The 19481-nt window shown below is 37.3% G+C and overlaps 2 protein-coding genes across 2 annotated transcripts; one reads left to right on the top strand and one right to left on the bottom strand.

Annotated features, from left to right (window-relative positions):
• Nucleotides 1-6815: 6815 nt before the first annotated feature.
• On the top strand, nucleotides 6816-18376 carry LOC131334504 (uncharacterized). The gene is made up of 14 exons (XM_058369542.1): nucleotides 6816-7061; nucleotides 10036-10147; nucleotides 10494-10606; nucleotides 13239-13361; nucleotides 13564-13769; nucleotides 14474-14549; nucleotides 15038-15124; nucleotides 15226-15306; nucleotides 15457-15489; nucleotides 15601-15654; nucleotides 15739-15780; nucleotides 15913-15991; nucleotides 16068-16138; nucleotides 16468-18376. The coding sequence occupies exons 1-14, from the start codon at nucleotides 6897-6899 to the stop codon at nucleotides 16558-16560; spliced, it is 1335 nt and encodes a 444-aa protein (XP_058225525.1). The 5' UTR covers nucleotides 6816-6896; the 3' UTR covers nucleotides 16561-18376.
• LOC131334505 (plastocyanin) lies at nucleotides 17577-18305 on the bottom strand. Its single transcript, XM_058369544.1, has one exon. The coding sequence runs from the start codon at nucleotides 18303-18305 to the stop codon at nucleotides 17805-17807; it is 501 nt and encodes a 166-aa protein (XP_058225527.1). The 3' UTR covers nucleotides 17577-17804.
• Nucleotides 18377-19481: the final 1105 nt, after the last annotated feature.

The raw sequence follows: 19481 nt of genomic DNA on the forward strand, positions 1-19481 counted from the left end.
ATCCGGGTGTATTCGCCTGATTTTTGACCAAAACACCCCTCCTCATCCCCCTCTCCCAACGGCTCTCCCTCTCTCTATTTGCTACAGAGAAACAGAAGACGAAGAACAACACCAACAACAACAACAGATCACCACCAGCACCACCACATAAACACACACACAGAAAACATGTATGTATACGTAAGGAGAGATGTACCTGTTTTTGGGGGTGGGTTGTGTACAAATCGGAGAGAGAGCAAGACAACCCACCGATCGGAGAGAGAGCAAGACAACCCACCGATCGGAGAGAGAGAAGATTACCGGATTGGGGATGGGTTGTGTACAGATCGGAAGAGAGAACCAGGGGGCCGCTCCTCCTTCTTCTCCGCTTCTGTCTCATCTCTCTCTCCTCTCTCTCTCTCCGTATACAACTACACATGAGTTGGGAAAGTGTAAAGACTTGGGAAAATGTAAACGACTGAAAGTCAGTCGATACTCCCAAAGTTGGGAAAATGGGAAAATTATCAAGTGTGGTTGAAATCAATCTAAATAAGTGATGTAGAATAATGGAGAGCAATCCAATGGTCACAAACAATTTTGAAAAACACATGTGTGACCTTGTGTATTATAAGTTCCCCTACTTTAAAAAAAAAGGAATTTATATTTTAGTACAAATTTGTTAAATTATTTAACTAGTTAATGAAGTAAATTATTATAACTTAGAATTGTCAAAAAATAATTAAATATATTAAGTTTTGCAATTATATAATTAATGTTAGGCATAATAAAGTTTGGAACTGCACAAGGGCAAAAGAGTCATTTGACAGTTTTTTACATCATACACCGTTCCTTCTAATACATCATCCAAACCATCTACTTTTTAATACACCCTCTATAAATGTCACATCAATGTGGGTCCTCCCTTCTTAACTAATACCCCCGACTATCTTATCCACCCTTCATAAATAATACACCCAAAACTCATACCGCATCCAATCGGGCCCTAAAGGTTTCGATTTTATGTGAGGAAACTGAGTATCGAATTTCAGTTAAACACAAAATCAAATGTGCATATTTAATTAAACATATTCCAGAAATTTCTTTGTCAACATTGGTATACGTTTCGAGAATGAAACTTTAGACCTCATAAATTGAGGACTATAGGAAAACAAAATTTATAAAATGGAATTAATTAAATTTCACAACTGTGAATTGGTCAATGAATGAACCACTCAATTTTGGACAAACCAGGAGCACAAACAAAGAGAATATTTCAGCAAGAAACTTGTATATGAAACTTGCATTGCCGTATACAAGAATGACATGAACCCCACCATCTTATTTACAATCTTTGCTGCAGATCCAAATGGACAAAAGAAAAAAAAAGAAAGAAGAAGTAATAATTGGGGAAAATGATGGCCCAGGACATATTTTGATATTTAATATCTACCAAGTATATGTTAAGAATATTTTTTAATTATCAAAACACGTCCTGGGCCGTCATTTTTCCTAATACTTACACTCCAACGTTAGGGTCTTTTTAGTCTGCTATTACAGATAATGGGCTTAAAGTAGAGTCTAAATACAATTTCAAAAATGAAAAGAAGTAATTTACGCACGTCCAAAATAACAATCAAAATGATCTTATGCAACTTCAAAAAAGGTACTTCAATCTTGCACCCAATTTTTTGTGTAGTAGTCTTCTAGTGTATATCCAGTTATTGAATCACGTAAAAATCTTCTCATCTCATATGATTCTTACCTAATTCAGTAGCCAGAAATGTACTAAAACACCAATTCGACAAAATGGATAACAATTTGAACTCAAACTTTTGCAAACTTGTGCAGGCCTTGGTTGAGGCATGGTTCTCCTTTTCCATAAATTTATTTCTTTCTTTGGCTCCAAAGCCACTCCACCACCACCACCACCTACCAATATTATTGGTGCAGAGAAAGGAATTATCACCTCCTCCTCTTCTCCTTCACTCTCCTCATGAGAAAAATACTCGCGGTCATTATCTCCGTCCATCGATGCAATCTGAGCCATCCAATCGAAATTCGCTAGCGAATTCCATCAGCTTGGAAGCTACTTGATCTGTCCCAAACCCGACGGTGATCTATCCACCAACTTAGAAGGCTTACCCTTGGAATCTTCGAATTTGCTACCGTGTGGCCACACACCACCGAATAATTTTCCAAACCTTGATGCCTTCTTTTTTGCCTCGTAATGGGAATTTCCGGGCTCGGAATTTGTAGGAAGCGACACGTGTTTATCTTTGGTTATGATTAGGGGTGGCAAACGGGCGGGTTTGGGTCAAATTGGGTAAGTTGTTAGTGGGTTGGGTCTTTAATGGGTCATTGACCCATTTAGACCCATTAACTATGAGTCTAATTACCCATACCCGACCGACCCATTTATTTTAAAGCAAACCCGACCCGCCCATTAACCCAATTACATATATACTAAAAATTATGATCGAAAAATTAGAAAAGTAAAAAAAAATTATGATCAAAACTCATAATTTTTTTCAAAAAGACGAGAATAAGTAATTTTTTTTGTCTTATTGATTTTTTTTTTGTTTTTATTCAAAAAATTATAAGTTTCGATCAAATTTTTTTACTTTTCCGATTCCTCTCATCAAAACAAATTAATAAATCACAAAAATATGACACAAAACAAAAAAAAATGCAAAATAAATTTGAATAAGAACAAAAAAATAAGTCAATTTTTTAATCCAAACCCTTTGCGGGACTACCATGAGAGAAATTTATTCATGGTGGAGCACAATTTCACGGGTCCATTCGCTCAATTAATGGATGAGATGTGTTTTCAATTTTGACTGGTCAAAATAATTGTTACCGGTCACAATTGATTTGGCCGATACATGAGACTTTTTGGTGACGTGGGCTCTGAAGCTTTTAGGGATCTTCCGGTGGGCTTCTTCCGGGACTATCGATGGGACTGGGCCGTTGAAGCCTTATAGAATGGGATTTGGGCTTGGTTGGAACATCGGATCTCTTGTCCGTCTTTGGGCTGGAAGGATTGGTCATGGCTGGAGCTGCTATTGTGGCGGTAGGAACCTCAAGAACTTTTTTGATAAGTAGAACTTCAAGAACTTGTTCCTTGATCTTACTACTCTATCCATTCTCTCTCTCTCTCCCTCTCTCTCTCTCTCTCTCCAACAAAAAAACAAAACAAAAAAAAAATCGTACTCCCTCCGTCTCAATTTGTTGGTCCTCTTTGAGAGTGCGTGTCATTTTTCAATTAATTATATCTTACAATCTACTACTCCCTCCGTCCCTTTTTTTGTGTCCAGTATTTCATTTTGGGCTGTCCCTTAATAAATGTCCATTTTGTAAAGTTAGGGGGGTAAAAGTTTGTGTATTGTCTATTTTGTCCCTAAAAGTAGATTTTATTTTGAAAAGTTAGTGAGTAAAAGTGTAATAATGATGGGTAAGTAGGGAAAGTGGAGGAAAAAGTTGATGTGAAAAGTGTAATGATGATGTCTTTTTAATAAGTTGGAGTTACGAAGCAGGACACTTAAAAAGGGACGGAGGGAGTATAATCTTTTAGGTGATTTTAAAAATTTTGTATAAAAGAACTTATTGAGATCTATCAAACAAGATCTATATTTTTTATAAAAAATTATTATAAATTAAGAAATATATCCAATTTTTTGAGGAAGTAATTTGGAGGCCCAAATAGTCGGACCAATAACGTTCGTGGTAGGGCCTTGTAGTCTTTATTTGTTTAGCAGGGCCAAATAGTTCAATGCTATTCAACAAACTGTGGCCCACAACTTATTTATTTATTTTTATTTATTTTGTTTTTGTTAGTTTTGTGCCAAATTTTTATGCAATATTAGTTTGTTTTGACGAGAGGAATCGGAAAAGTAAAAAATTACGACTTTTGCACAATTACTTTTGAAAATATCTAAGAAAAAATTCTGAAAACAGACTTTTTGAGATTATCGGTAACCTTTAGCAGCATTTTGCATGTATGCACGATTATTGACCGGATATCTTGGAAGGACAATTTGTTTGACCATTTCAATACTAAAAAATTACTACACAATATTATAAAATACGTAATTAATTTAATCAGACTTTCAGGAATGAGCGGATTAATAATACCGCATTTTCCTTCAAACTTGCAAAATTCGATTTCTATCACCAGACAAGAAATCTTGGGGATTACTTGAGCTTTGTCTGGATCACTAGTCAAAGTGCACGCAAACAAACTCAAATACCTTGCGACTCGCATAAACTCGTTTATTAATGGGTTTACATGGTCCAGTCCTTTTACAACTCACAATGACATATGGGCGGATTTGGCCGGATTGTAAGTGAATGGACGGATATAGACGGGTTAAAATATATGGTTTTAGATTCCCACCTCTTTTAAATAAATATATTGCACCATCTCCATAGTATTATAGTTTCATATCATTTTTGGGATGCAATATCCAACAAGTACAGTCCACATTGTTTTTTTTTTTTTTTCCTCAACAATTTCATACTTTTTAAAAAAATATATATAATCGATTACGATGCTTGTATATTTCAGGAAAAGTTATAGTTGACAAGAACACACCATTTCCCAACAAACGAATTAGTAATTGTTGTTTCGTTTTTAATCGGATGCAGCCGAAGGAACCTACGCGTCGATGTGAACAAACCCCATGACTTGTGGGCAAAACTCAAACTTGCACGCTTCGTAGCGTAATCAAATTCATCACGCGTCAAATTCATTGCTACAAAAGTAAATGTAAAATTATAGGTGACATTGACAATGTGACATGTAGTATATAATAAGACATGAACTTAATTACAAGCCAAGCAATATGTTTCTATATTCTTTTCTTTAATTCACCGTTACTCTTTGACTTATGTAACCCCGAGGGGTAGTGATGGGCCAGGATGGAGGGGCTTATTATTCTAAGGTCCTAGCTTTGACTCTTCTGCATTGCGGAAAAGCTCTTGGGGCCACCCATGCATACGTAAAAACCCATTGGGTTAGCAAAGGTTAGTGGGGGCCGTAGAGATTTAGTCCTGTGGTGCGCGCAAGCTAACCTGAAGGCACTCTGGGTCACCAAAAAAAAAAAAAACCTTTTTGACTTATGTCGATCTTGACTAGCTAATTAATTAATGCGACAGCCTAACTTGAATCACATCCCCTATTGTGAAGAAATTATATATATATATATACACACACACACTATAAAAATAAAAATAAAAACTTTGATCATGGCCTTATGATGCAAAGGGGCTACAATTCTTTGGCTTCTTTCCAATAAAAATGGAAGGTTTTCGTTTTTAATATGAAAGCTATTTTTTTTATAACCGGATGTTTGGGTCAACTTGCTCACATCTCGCGCATCTTGACTAATTCTGTAGCTCTCTGAAGCTACGATTGGAAAACTACTAGCGGTGCCAAGATTTGGAATGTTTGGCTTCCACGGGATTCGATTTGGCAAAAATTAATACAGTTCATAGAGTTGTTATTCTCAACCTCAAAATGATTTTAACAGTACTTGAGCTACGACGATTTCATTTCATTTCTGTAATTAGGGTTTGAGATAAATAATAAGTTTGATTCCCGGAGAGCAACGTTGTAACTATTCAATAAATGGCCCGATGTCCATTAATATGCCAAATTACTCACTACCACTATCCCACATTGTTTACGTACTAAAAAATACGTGTAATTTTTTTAATAAAAATAGAATACTTTTGTGCATCATTTTTTGATTTTTTTTTTTGCACCAAACGAAAGTACCGGATGAGTTCTCTAAATGATGTAAAAAAGTTTCAAAAATTATGCACAAAGTGTTCTTTTCTTTCCAAAATTTGCACTAATATTCGTGAGGAACAAACGAGTTGGGACGAAGAGAGTACCAAATAAATGACCTTACCAGAATTTGTAAAGCACTGATGGTTTAACACGAGAAGTATGGTAAAATAAATGGCAATGCCACAGATATGTTGGCATTCTACATCGCTAAAATGTTAAAACCTTATAATATCAAATTCACAATATGACAATATAAAAGTAAAATTTTGGCAAATTCGCAAATAGAAATACCATGTATAATAATGACAAATGGTGTTACACATCCAATACTCCTCGACTATCTTGGGCCCAATTTCACAGTCAATTTGAGGAGAGCTAATAGAAGCCGAAAGTAAAGCTCTGTATAGACTGACCCAGAGGAATTGATAACACCTTAAATGTTTCGAACCCAATACCTAAAAAAGATGCAAACTCCTAAGTCTCAAGCATTAACCATGCACTAAACCAACCCCTTAGGTTTAGAATGGTGTTACTAGCTAGCTCTAGTCCTCATAATTGACATGGGGTCATCCATTCTAGTTGGGATGGTTGATTTGCTTTTGCTCCTTATTTTTTTTTATCTTTTGTTATAATCCTTTTTATCTTTGCACTATTTAAAGATGGTAAAACTTCTTTTGCTGTTAAAAAAAATTGACATGGGTGCGGTCGGTGTGGCACTTTTTCCCTACTCATAGAAAATTGACATGCAGAATCTTTGAATATGCTAGCCAAGCCAAGTGTCATCTAATCACATATGTTGGCGTGGTGGCCTTGACCAATAATTAGGAGCTCTTTTATCTTAAGATTTCAAGTTCGATTACTTTGACAACAACTCTTGAGTCACCTCATCTTCACTCGTAATCTTGTGAAATTACTATGTTATATTGCAGATTTAGTTCGAAGTGTGCATAAACTGATCTGAGGCATCCTGAATTAATTACCCTAAAAAAAAGACAACTGTCATCAACTAACAAAATATAATACACAATATTTAGATGTAAGGCACCCTTTACTTTGTCTGAGTCGACATTACACTTGTAGGTTGTGAGATTTTCTAGAGAGAGAGAGAGAGAGAGAGAGAGAGATGGAAAAGATCTCCGGGTTAGGCCATCTTTTCATGACAGTCTTCCTCTACAACTTCTCCATATTTATGGTGATTCCGGCCATTACTGACGTCACCATGTCTGCACTTTGCCCCGGAGAAGATGAGTGCTCATTAGCCATATACCTCACCGGAATTCAACAAGCGGTATTTTTTTTTGTTTTCTCCTCCTCCTCCTCCTCCTCCTTCTCTCTCTCTCTCTCTCTCTCTCTCTCTCTCTCTCTCTCTCTCTCTCTCTCTCTCTCTCTCTCCATTGGTTTTTCATACGATTTTCTCCTGTTTTTTGCCGGTTCAGTGGAGAATGAATCTTAGCTAGTTTTCCTGGACTGAGCAATAGGATATCATGGTTTATTGAACCTCACCAATGCTTATTTCCACACACAAAAAAAAAAAAAAAAAACGGATAGTACACACATTTATTTGGATTGGGTAGATGCAGTATACTCTTCGTTGAATCATATTGAATTCATAATGTTGTTATTAAAAATTCATAATATTTGTAGAAAATTATTGGAATATATTTTTTGTATTTTTAATAGAATAATTACGACTTCTAAATTATGTGTTGAATTTTATGTGAAACTTGATGAATTTAAGGTGATTCAAGGGGTGTATATCCTAATACTTCTCTTTTTTCAATTTAGTGGTGCTACAATCACACACACTCCACATACAAATACATAAACTCTTCCCACATAAAAAAATGAGGCCCACACATATTGCCCACACACTGAGTGGGCTCCACTCCTCGTACGAAAGGAGTTTGTTTTCAATTCTTAGAAATTCTAACTGGCCCCACAAGCATTAGTTTTCTTATTCTTTGGAATCCGTTGCTTTCAAGAAAATTTGTCTTGTATTTCCTTCCAAGCTTTCTTAACGGTTGGAACTATTATTCAAATATATATATTTTTTGCCCAAGGATAATAGGAATATTTAAAAGCTTAAGGTAACAAAAAAAAAAAAAAAAACTCACATAGTCCTCGACAAGGGAGGCCAGAGTTATGTTGAGCCTCGTCAAATACATTTAGGATTCAAGGCTGCGGACAATTTTTGGACCATCTGTGGACTGACTGACTGACTAACTAACTAACTCCCTCGCTAACCCGACCCCCACTGACGTATACAATATTGGCAACAACAAAAAAAGGCTTTAGTATGTAGGAAGATGTGAATGAGTCTAAGTACTTTCTCTCTTTAATTATGTATGGATCTTTATCTAATACATGATAAATAATAGAAATTGGTGTGAGCTATAGATGTACTAAATATCTCAATATCACAATAGAAAAATCAAGTAAGAATTATTGTGAAATATCTTCGTGTTATTGCTTGAGGGTCAAATCTCCAATAGAATCGAGTCTATTTTTCTCTTGATAGCAAACCCATTCCGATTTCACAATACAAACTATATATATGTGATCGATTTTTGGTTTGGTTGTGAATATTATCTTCAACAATTGTATAAGCCGACGGGTATGTAGCACGTTTACAAAACATACTACGCTCTTATGATCAAGTATTATACATGCCACAATTTTGGTATATTGAATGGCACGAAAGTCCTTACTTTGTGTGAGGAAATTTCCTTTAGTTTCAAGAAAATGTTGTTGTTTGGCTCCTTGCTCTTTAATTTGTTCTTTCACTCTGTACGGAGAAAGGAGGAAAGTTCGGATTGAAATGAATAAGACCAGATATATTGAAAATGTACTTCTACGTACCTGGGTTAATGTTTTAGTGGACCCAACATGCATGGTGTGCTGGAGTATACGATTTTCCCCACCGTACTGCTTAAAATTATTGGGGGCTCCTAAGTCCCCTTCACATGTTAGAAAGTATATTACTTTCATTAGTCTTACAAAGGTAGTCCATCACGAAAAAACGTGCAAGTTTTGGATAGAAAAGAAAGCTGATTTTCATGCTCCAAAAAGCCTCAGGTGCTTCAACTTTGTTCTTCATTATGCAAACTTCTTGAATTACGTACGTACCGTTTCAATCTAAAACTTTTATGTGGAAAAGTTATTTTTTTTCCCTGAAAGAGTTCTTTATAAGTTTTCGTGCTCCACAAAACCCCTCAGGCGCTCCACCTTTTTCACATACCTTAAAGAATTTTTTTGGGAAAAAGTTTTAGATTGAGAGGGTAATTCAGAAAATTTGCCTAATGAAGATAAAATTTGGAGCGCCTGAGGCTTTTTTTGAAGCGTGAAAATCAGATTTCTAAAAAAAAACAAAGGGTAATGATTTTTGCACTATTAAACTACTTCTTTGCTGAGAAAAGAAAAAAAAAAAAAAAAAACTACTTCCGGTGCATAATTTCTTGACACCAAATTAAACAACAAAATTATCCACGGAACTACACTGTTTGGTTCTCATCTCAGAAAACATTCAAACAAGGACTTTATCTTTTTATTTAAAAATTATACGTCATTTCGTAATGAACTAAGTAAGACGGATGGAGTAATAACATCAACAAAGTCAAACGTACTCTTAGGATTACGAATATTTACTTTAATAAAATATTTCAACTCTGAGGTCACTTGTCAATGTTGTCATCACATCCCTCCGCCCTTGCTTCTTCTTCTGGCAACTCTACCCAGTGGTCGATCGGAAGCCAAATTAATAGTAGTACTGGCATTACTACAATAGAATCTAATTGTTCTAGTTAATTGGGTAGGAGAATTTATTCATTTATTTTGGGTAGGATAGGAAATTTAATTGGGTCATGTTATCTCCTAATCTCAAAACTAAGCAGGGGCCTAAATTCAGTAAATGAGCCTAACTGCGTAAAGGGCCTAACGGTTTGGGTGGCTGGTCGGGATTATATATATACGACCCAACTTGACCTGTGTAGAGTGCACACCCCTCCTGAGTAGAGTGCGCGCGCGTTATCAACAATCCCCTGTGTTTTTTACATTTTGCATGGCAGAGTATAAGGTTTAAGGAAGAAATGCAATAGTTGTTGAAAGTTAAATAAAGTGCATTCAAAAAAGAAAACAAACTTTAATATCGTAGATGCTCTAACACTATTCTTCTCCAAATGCTAATTAATTCCTCTAAATTATCAGAAATTTCAGTGAAATGGCACAAGCATTTAATCATATACATGTAAAATTGGGTTTTGCAGATAATGGGATTGGGAACGCTGGTGATGATGCCTCTGATAGGGAATCTGTCTGATACTTATGGGAGGAAATCTATGCTCACAGTCCCCATGTGTCTCACCATCATCCCTCTAGGTAGGTTGTAATTTTCTTGCGTGCATTTTTTCTTCTTTTAGTTGCATTAGATACACACGATAGGTTGTAATTTTTCTTATCAACGAAGTTTTTACTCTTCCCCCAAAAAAAAAAGAAAAAAGAAAAAGAAAAAAAGAAGAAGTTAATTTTACTATTTTAGATAAGTTAATTGTTGTAGAGTTTGATACCCGGGTTCGACTCTTGGGCCAAGCCGCTAGAAAGTAATCTCTTTTGAATTGCATATGAAGCTTTCGCATGTTGTTGAAGCGTCGCAGAGTGCAATTTTCTATTTTGGACCGAGTACGTTAATTGAATCAAAGAGTACTACAATTTTGGTTACTTGCAGCCATATTGGCGTGTAGTAGGGAAAAGAGCTACTTCTATGCTTATTTCGTGCTCAAGACTCTGATTTCCATGGTTTGTGAAGGAAGCGTCCACTGCCTTGCCCTTGCTTACGTTGTAAGTTTTTTCTTCCTCCATTTCCATGCCATTCGAAAATGGCTCTTCCTTCAACTAGATTTTGGATTTTTAAAGCTATAAGTGTTTTTCTACCGGCTTATAGCTTCGAAAATGGTAACGTTATAAGCTTTCAAATGAGGGGGAATTTGCCAATTGCTTGCAAATAAGGCCTTGTTCCTCTAATTGTCTTTATTCAATATTTTTCGTATTTGTTAATTTTGCGTTAAATTTTTTTGAATTATTAATTCATGTTGACGAATGGAATTGAAAAATTAATTTTTTTAATTTTTTTTATACTTTTACTCAATTTTTTTTTGAGATATTCAAGATAAATCCCCAAAAGACGGCTTTGGAGGCTTTATCTTGGATATTTTCAAAAAAAAATTGGGTAAAAGTAAAAATATTTGGATTATCCGATTCCTCTCGTCAAGACGAATCAATAATTCATAAAATTTCGGTGCAAAACTACGAAACGCGATTTTTTTAATAAGGACAAACGGCCGCCAAAATCGTCTCTCAATAATTACCCTCGAGTTTAATTGTTTTCCGTTTTGGGGGTTATCATGACAACCGGGGAACATGATATCAATGTCTAGAGAAAACCACCCCCAAAAAATTCGTTCAAGAGTAGGGTATTGAGATATACTTATTCACGTAGCCGAGGTAAAACGGCTCTTTACGGAGTTGAAAGATCTTAGCCGTTTGTTTCGGTATTGGACGACACTGATTAAAAATAATCTATTCGTGTGAATAGACGCGAATAAATTGTTTTTAATCCGGATCATCCAAAACACTTTTAGACGGCTGAGATTGAGCTCCGTAAACTTTTATTTACGGAACCTCCGTAATAAAGATTTTCTCATAGGGTATTTTCTTAAAAGTATCTGAGAATCAGTTGTTTTTTTTTTAAAGATACACCGAAAGCCAAATAAATAGCAACACAATAATTGTTGTACGACCAATTCTTTGGCCACTCCTCCAGCGGGAGAAATTCTTCAGTGCCGAGTGGGCACGAGACAACTGGTGCCGAACACGCATCTTGGCCGTCCAAACATGTTTTGGACGGCCCAGATCTGTTTGGGTAATTTTTAAGTATAAAATTATCAAAACACCCCCTCAAGCCCAAATAAATTTGGGCCGTCCAAAACACGTTTAGACGGTCGAGATGCGTGTTCGGCACCAGCTATCCGTGCCCACTCGGCACTGAAGAATTTCTCCTCCAGCGGACAACACCGCCTTAGAGCGAAGCACCTTTTGCCACACATTGTTTTACACATTTTTGTGGAGCTCATTTCAGATCTTACAAAAATAATTTGTACCGTTTATTTATTTTTTAAATATTTTTTAAAGTTCTTGTAAAAAATTAGTTCCAATAGATATCAGCAAGGACCTTTCAAAATTAGAAGGGCAAATCATTTTGTTTCACCCTATGGTTTTTGAAAAAACTCTTACCGATATTTGTTCGAGGTGATTTTTTATAAAAACCCTCACAATATTTTAAGAAAGATGAATTATTCAGATCATCCTTTTGAGACCCGAGATGGGCCACAAAAAATCTTTGGCCACTCCTCTAGCGGACAATAATTGTTGGACAATGTAAATAGCAACACAATAGTTGTTGTACAACCAATTCTTTGGCCACTGCTGTGCATGATGTGTGTAAAAAAATCTGGAATTGAAGGGACAGCAGCGTGCTGTCCCGGCCGAGGGGGCTCCACTCCGATCTTGCTTCGATGATCGAAAACGTTTACTTCGTAGAGCTCGTCGAATTGAACAAATATGTAAAAAATCAGTTTGATCGGATATTATTAAGTGCCTGATCGAAACACATATATCTTGCCAATAATGGGTTCTAGTAGATTTGATTCAGTGTTTTGGATCCATTCTTTTCAAGACAAAAAGGTTTCGATTAGGCATTTAATGATATCTAATCGAGTTGATTTTTTACATACTTATTTAACAGTCGGATTGTAATGATCGTGGATATGGCTGAAATACCTAATCTTGAACATGGGCTAAAAGGCCCATAATGACTTGTAGCGTAACCAATGGCCACTTTGGTTGCCAGAAGATCGAAGGGGATTTTAGGGTGTTTTGGCTTAATTATCTTTTTTTATTGAATTTCTATCTTTATTTAATTAAAAAAAATCACATTTTTTCAGTTTTGCAAAAAAAAAAAAAAAAAATTGTAAATTGTTAACTCCTCTCTAAGAAAATAATCTATAAATATAAAATTGAAAGTTAAAAAATTTGAATATAGACAAAAATAATTGAAACAATCTTTTGATGTCACGTTTTTTAAAGTTTGTGTAATTTAACTATGGGTAATAAACTTAGGGTTGACATAGTAATAATAATCACCCCATATTTAGGCGGCCTCAAGAAGCTTTTGGTCTGAAGTTCGACTCTCATCCGCATGTTATCAATTCTTGCATTAGGTCAGTCCATATGGAACTATAGTCAAAGCTTAATTAGACCCTCTGACATTGAATGGCACGATTGGTTTCTTGAATTAGTCGGTCCTCTGTCCATTCGATATTGCCAAAAATTATCTTTGGGTAATTCCCTTTGCCACAGAGTGATGGCCGTTTCAGTAGACAGTAATGTAGAAACACTTTTGATGATTTTTCAGGCGGATAATGTACCGGAGAACCAACGGGCGTCCGTGTTTGGAATCCTTTCGGGGATCAGCTCCTCTGCATTCGTCTGCGGAAACCTCTCCACTCGCTTCCTCTCCACTCCTTCCACCTTCCAAGTTCTCTCTCTCTCTCTCTCTCTCTCTCTCTCTCTCTACATATATAATATATGCATCAACTGAGTTTTGCTACGGGGCTAAACGGGTTTATTATCCTTTACAAAGATGTAAAGGAGAATAAGCTTCTTTAGCCAGTTTAGCCCTGTAGGGAAACTCTGGCTAAGGCAATAGAAGCCTTTATCCGGTCTTATGATTTGGTCAGGTTTCTGCATCAGTAGCGGCAATAGCGACAGTATACATGAGAGTTTTGCTACCGGAGTCGATGGCAGACGAAATTCGGAGAAATACTAAGGAAGAAGAAGTTAGCATTAGCCTTTTGGATGAAGATAGAAACTCCAGAAAGAATCAAGTCAGAGTGTTCAAAACAATGCCTTCCTTTGATGATACTGTCTCCTTGCTTAGGAGCAGGTTAGTCACTCTCTCTTATTATATAGTCAATAGGAAAGGGAAATTGAGCTCAGGTCTCGGTATTTCGAAGATGGCTTCACATTATGCTTGACTGGCTAGATTAGACATAACATTTGATTACCTATATTGGTAGTGGTGGAGAAAGGGGGGTGCGGGCGGGGTCACTACCCATGACACTAAAAAACTTTTTGAGACTCGTGTTCTACCTGTATAAATTTTGGCCGTCCAAAATCTTGATAATTTGACTTTAACACTTTCGAAATTATTTTTTTACCATAATCAGTAAACTCAAAAATAATTTTGCATTTGGCCCTCTTGACCGAATTACTTGGTCACCCACTGTTCATTTCACATTCAATCATTTATTATCAGTTGAACAAGATTACTCTTAAGCATTGTAGGGATATTTCTAGTAATTCCTTCACTAGTAGTTTCATGGGATTACCCATCATGCAGGATCCTCCATCCATCCTAAACAAAACTGACCAATCAAATCGGCCTGTGGGTTTATTTCATACTTGTGTGTTACAGTGTTTTCCAGGTACTTTGGGATCTTCTCAAAGTGTGTCTCGATAGCATGTCGTTCTGCCATTTTAAATCCTGAATAAAAAAATTATTTCCATTATGGATATCTCCGTTATGCGATATGCATCTTCTAGTGATTCTTGTGATCTAGGTGGGTCTTTGTTTAAATCATTTTGCAGCTTGACATTTTCACAGGCAGCTATTGTTGCGTTCTTTACAAGTCTTGGTGACGTCGGCCTTCATGCTGCATTATTGGTACTTTGTTTTCCGTTGTTTTCTAAATGCGCAAAAGATTATTTGGTTATTGGTCTTTATATGAGGGATATTGAAATGCAGAAGTGATTATGCATGCATTCTCTTTGTACAGGTACTTCTGCAAATGATATTATAATTCCTTATTTTTGATCTTAGGATTACTTTATGTAGGAGGAGTGCTATTTGCAGCAGTTTGCACAGCTTCTTCTAACTATCTGGCTTACAATTTCAAGAATTTATAGTTCCGTTCCTTGTTGCACGTCTCAATATAATTTCAGACCTACATTATTTACCAACCTACATGGTTGCACCTTCTAAGTACCTGAGCTACAGTTTTTATCTTTTCATGTGAATTTGGTTAGACGTACTACACAGATTTATACGGATAAAATTAGGAAGTATAGCTGCATACTTGGACTAAGTATTTAAAGGCACTCTGAACTCTTTCCTCTGGCCGGCCTTTTAGATTCCACAACCATCTTGTGCAGTACTATTTAAAGGCGAAGTTTCACTTCAGCAAAGACCAGTTTGCTGATTTAATGGTGATTAACGGGATTTCAGGGACCGTTTCTCAGGTACGATTTCTAGCTGCTTGCTTTTATTGTCATCTGCTCATCAATTTGGTTAGAACGCCCTATATGGGTATGCATTGGAATGTTGAAGTTATATTTCACAGATGGTTCTCATGCCCATTTTGGCCCCCACCATAGGAGAGGAGAAGCTGCTTTCAATGGGGCTCTTTTTCAACTGTACACATGTAAGCATGTTGCTAGATGTAGCTCAATTTTAGCGGTTCATTTTACGTTTATTTGAGCTCAAAGTCCTTTACCGCCAATTTTTCTAACCACTTCGATCTTCCGAACTATTAAGCATGGCTTGATTTAGTGTCTCACGTGCTTCAATGCAGATTCTTCTTTACAGCATTGCGTGGGCACCCTGGGTACTTTCTTGCAGCTTGAAACGCTCCTTGCTTAACATAGTTGAATTTTCTCAGATTAGTGTAGCTACTGCGTAGAGTCTTGGTCCTGCTAACGATTTGGAACTTTGACAGGTTCCTTACGCTTCTGCAATGATCTCTCTTCTAGCTGTATTTGCACATCCTTGTGTGAGTGCTTTTTATCTTATTAGGATTCCATTCTGACTTGTTTTAAGCATCGTATTTGATGAGTAGAAAATCTGAAATGTGCAGATACGAAGCATCGTGTCCAAGCAAGTTGGGCCTAGCGAGCAGGTATTATTTGTTCAAGAGTGGGTGTTTTTCTTTGATTATGTTAATGTTTTTGTTTTTCGCCTAAGTTATATGAAATTTTTACTGCAGTTGTGTGACACTCTTGTTTTTCTGACTGTTTTGTTTTTCCTCAAGGGGAAGGCTCAAGGCTGCATTTCAGGCTTATGTTCCTTTGCTAATGCTGTTTCTCCATTCGCTTTCAGTCCTTTAACAGGTACACATCTTTGCAATTAACATTTTTTTGGGCCTGAAAGTCAATTTAAGCTAACAAAGTCCCTGTGCAATTACAGCTTTATTCCTGTCTGCAAATGCACCATTTCATTTCCCAGGTTTCAGCATTGCTTGTGCCGGATTTGCTGTGGTAAGTGCTTTTTCATGGTAACGAAGAGGCTTGCTATTTAGTACGTCGAAGTTTGTTCATTAGGTAAAAGTAAAAGTTTAATCTAATGTTCATTTAAGCGCTATCGTTTGATGCATGGTGACTTTGCAAGCATACATACATAATAATTCGAGTTCACCTTCATTAAATTACTATCATGTTATGCCTGAGATGCTGCATGGAACCTGAAAAAGCACCATGCATGTTTCCTTAGAAAACAAAAGAATCACACGAAGAAACGTGAATATGTTCAACAAAAAAGTGGTATTTTCCTGTGGACGGGATTTCATTGAAGTTGACTTCTTGTGCAGATGATAGCATTTGTTCAGAGCATCATGATAAGAGCCGTTCATCCTATTTCGAGTTTCAAAGTCCGCAATTACAGCTGCGTTGCAGAGCCTTAGCTTTAATCGGGTATGGATTCTCAAATTAGTATCTTTAATCAGGTTGAACTGGAGTACATAACAACGATAGAGAGCCAAATGTAAGAACTCTTCAAGCTAAAGGGGGCCTTGAACAGAGTTTAGCACATAGAAATCTATTAGTCATATGTTATTGAGGCAATCTCTTCTTGTCCTGATGCAATGGTTCCGAAAGTCCAATATGTATCGCCATAAAAGTTTGATGATTTTGAATAAAAATTGTGCTATCATTACTCTTCATTTAGATGTGAATTCTTGCATGAAAGTTGCTAACATGAGTTGGAGGAAAAATGGAACAACTCAGGTGTCGAAAACCTGCAGAGAGAGGGAAATGACAGGGAACGGGAAACTAAAGAACTGAACATATGCGTTTGTAAAATTCAGATAAAACATAAAGGTGAACCCCTTACAGTTATGCTGGAAACCTTAGCGCTAATGCGTCCGTTGTAGTGCCAAGTATTCAACGACTCTGCTGTTCAACTAACGCAAAGACTTAAGAGGTAGCGGTTAGTGTTAATCTTTCGTCAGCAGTGCAACAAGTTTCGTAGAGATATGAACGAATAATTTCACTATGCCAGTGTCCTGATAAGGCAACATATACCCCCCATAAGAGTAATAGATTTCAGTGTTAACAATCGATCTGTCCATCCTGTGATTTCTGATTTGAGTCATAGGCTACCCCCCTATCTTACATGGATCCTCCTAAATGCATAATATATCCTTGTCGAACACTCAACTCTCGGATAAGAGTGTGGGATGTGGGATCCATGTCCAAGGGATATATTTAGTCGGACATACACTTCGCAAGCATATTCTAGAATTCGAATTTTGGCCAATCCCCAGTCCTTGAGATATGTAAACTGAATGAAGAGTAAACTTTGACACATAGTGAATGAAGCGGACGCTTAGACACATACCCGAGCCCCTGAAGGATAAACACCTCCCGATGGATATAGTGACGAGATACTTATACAAAAAAAATGGATATAGTGATGAGATTGCTTCAAATTTGTCAACCAAGTGTTATATCCAACAAATACAATGTGACATTCACGTCTCCATAAAGAACTCCCGAACATGGCAAAGAAAACCAGATACATTGAAGTGCTCAAGAAAGAAAATGGCCGGAAAGCCAAAAAGGAAAGAAATTAACAGAGAAATAGGATAATCGGTTCAAACTTATCGTAGTAATACAAAGGGAATACTGTACTACTACTACTACTACTCTAGTTAACGGTCACTTTCCCAATCATGCCAGCTCCCTGGTGAGGCGCACAGTAGAAACTGTAAGTACCTTTCTCAGTCAAGGTCACCGAGTAAGCCTCCCCAGGCCCGTTGAGATAATCCTCCTCACTCATCGATATCTTTCCCACGTCCACGCCCGACGGGACCCCGTCCTCGTCGAACACCACGTTGTGCGGGAACCCCGCATTGTTCTTGAACACGATCTTCTCGCCGGAGGCCACCGAGAAGCTGCTGGGCTCGAAAACCAAGCCGCCGTCGGAGCTCCCGAGCAAGACGTCGATGGCCATCGCGTTCCCGGCAAGCGCTGCGCCGGCCACGGTGGCGACGACCGCCGCGCCGACTTGCTTGAGGGAAGCCTTGATGCTGAACTTCGGGAACGAAGCCGCGGCCGGAACCTTGGCGGCGGTGGCGGTGAGTTTCGAAGAAGATTTTAGGGTGGTGAGGGATGGGATGGTGATAGCAGAGGAGGTAACAGTTGCCATCGGAGAGGGTTTTTTGTACTTTGGAAAGGAAGAGTTCTGGAGCTGGGTGTGTTATGTTTTGTGTTGAAATCAAAGGAAGATGAGGGTGGAAAAGGGTGTTTTTAATATGGGACGTTGATTTTTTTGAGATGGGTTTTGTGTGGTGGGTGGAGAAATGGAGGTTATCTGAATGGAAAGAGCTGATTGGTTGGGGTAGATGTTCTTATATCCGCTGACGTGGCATGGATGTTTGTGATGTGAGGTCGAAAATATGGGGAGTGAAAAGTATGAATAATTTTAGTGGGAGAGGATCATGAATTTTTTGCTGAAAATTTTAGTGTGAAGTACAGTTATGTAGACGGTTCGGACGGGGATAACAGGGTTCTTTAGCCTTAAGAGACAAAGGGGTCCCCGAGTTCGATGCACAAGGGGTGAAATATCCCCGAACTCTGTCTTTACCTATTTAGTTTTAGTTTACGGTACCAATTAAATCATAAAAAAAGAAGAAGAAAGGGAGAACTTGATCCATCCCATACAACTTTGTAGTCTATTATTTCTGAGAGTTGATAGGATGCAAGAAAATGGTACATAAAAGTGTTTATGGCCATTGATTTTCCTTGCATGAACTTGCCATGATCTCAATTTTTTCAACCTCCGACCTCTTTCTAATTGGTGAGCTCCTCTAAAGCCAAGTCAAGATTAAGGCTACTAGCTTTCAAAGTGAGTTGGCTTTCGAGCCCAGTAGCGCTAGTAGGAGGGAAGGGCGTTTTCAGCTTAAGTAATAAATATAGTAAGAATATGTAGCTTTTAAGCCGGGGTTTATTGAATTGTGACAATTCTTACGGGGAACACTTTTATGGACCCATCATAGTAGTAACATTTTCCCTTATTCCCTAGAATTTCCCTATTTCTGATTTAGTCGCGCCATGTGTAGTGGGCTGAATCATCTCCCACATCGTTTCAGGCTAAGCTTATCGCATTGAGCCCAACGAAGAGGGGCTCATGAGCCCAATAACTATACTTTCATCAACGGAAAAAAGAAGAAACTTTTATGGGTCAGCCGGAGTGAATTAAATCAGATATGAGCATCGTCATTTATTTTTTTAAAAATGGAGCATCTTCATTGTATCATATGCCAGTTTTGCAAAATTAAAGTAATTCTTTAGCTTGTTACAATATCGAAGGGCCAGAAATTGA

This window comes from Rhododendron vialii, chromosome 7a (assembly GCF_030253575.1).
Source record: "Rhododendron vialii isolate Sample 1 chromosome 7a, ASM3025357v1".
Taxonomy (NCBI): domain Eukaryota; kingdom Viridiplantae; phylum Streptophyta; class Magnoliopsida; order Ericales; family Ericaceae; genus Rhododendron; species Rhododendron vialii.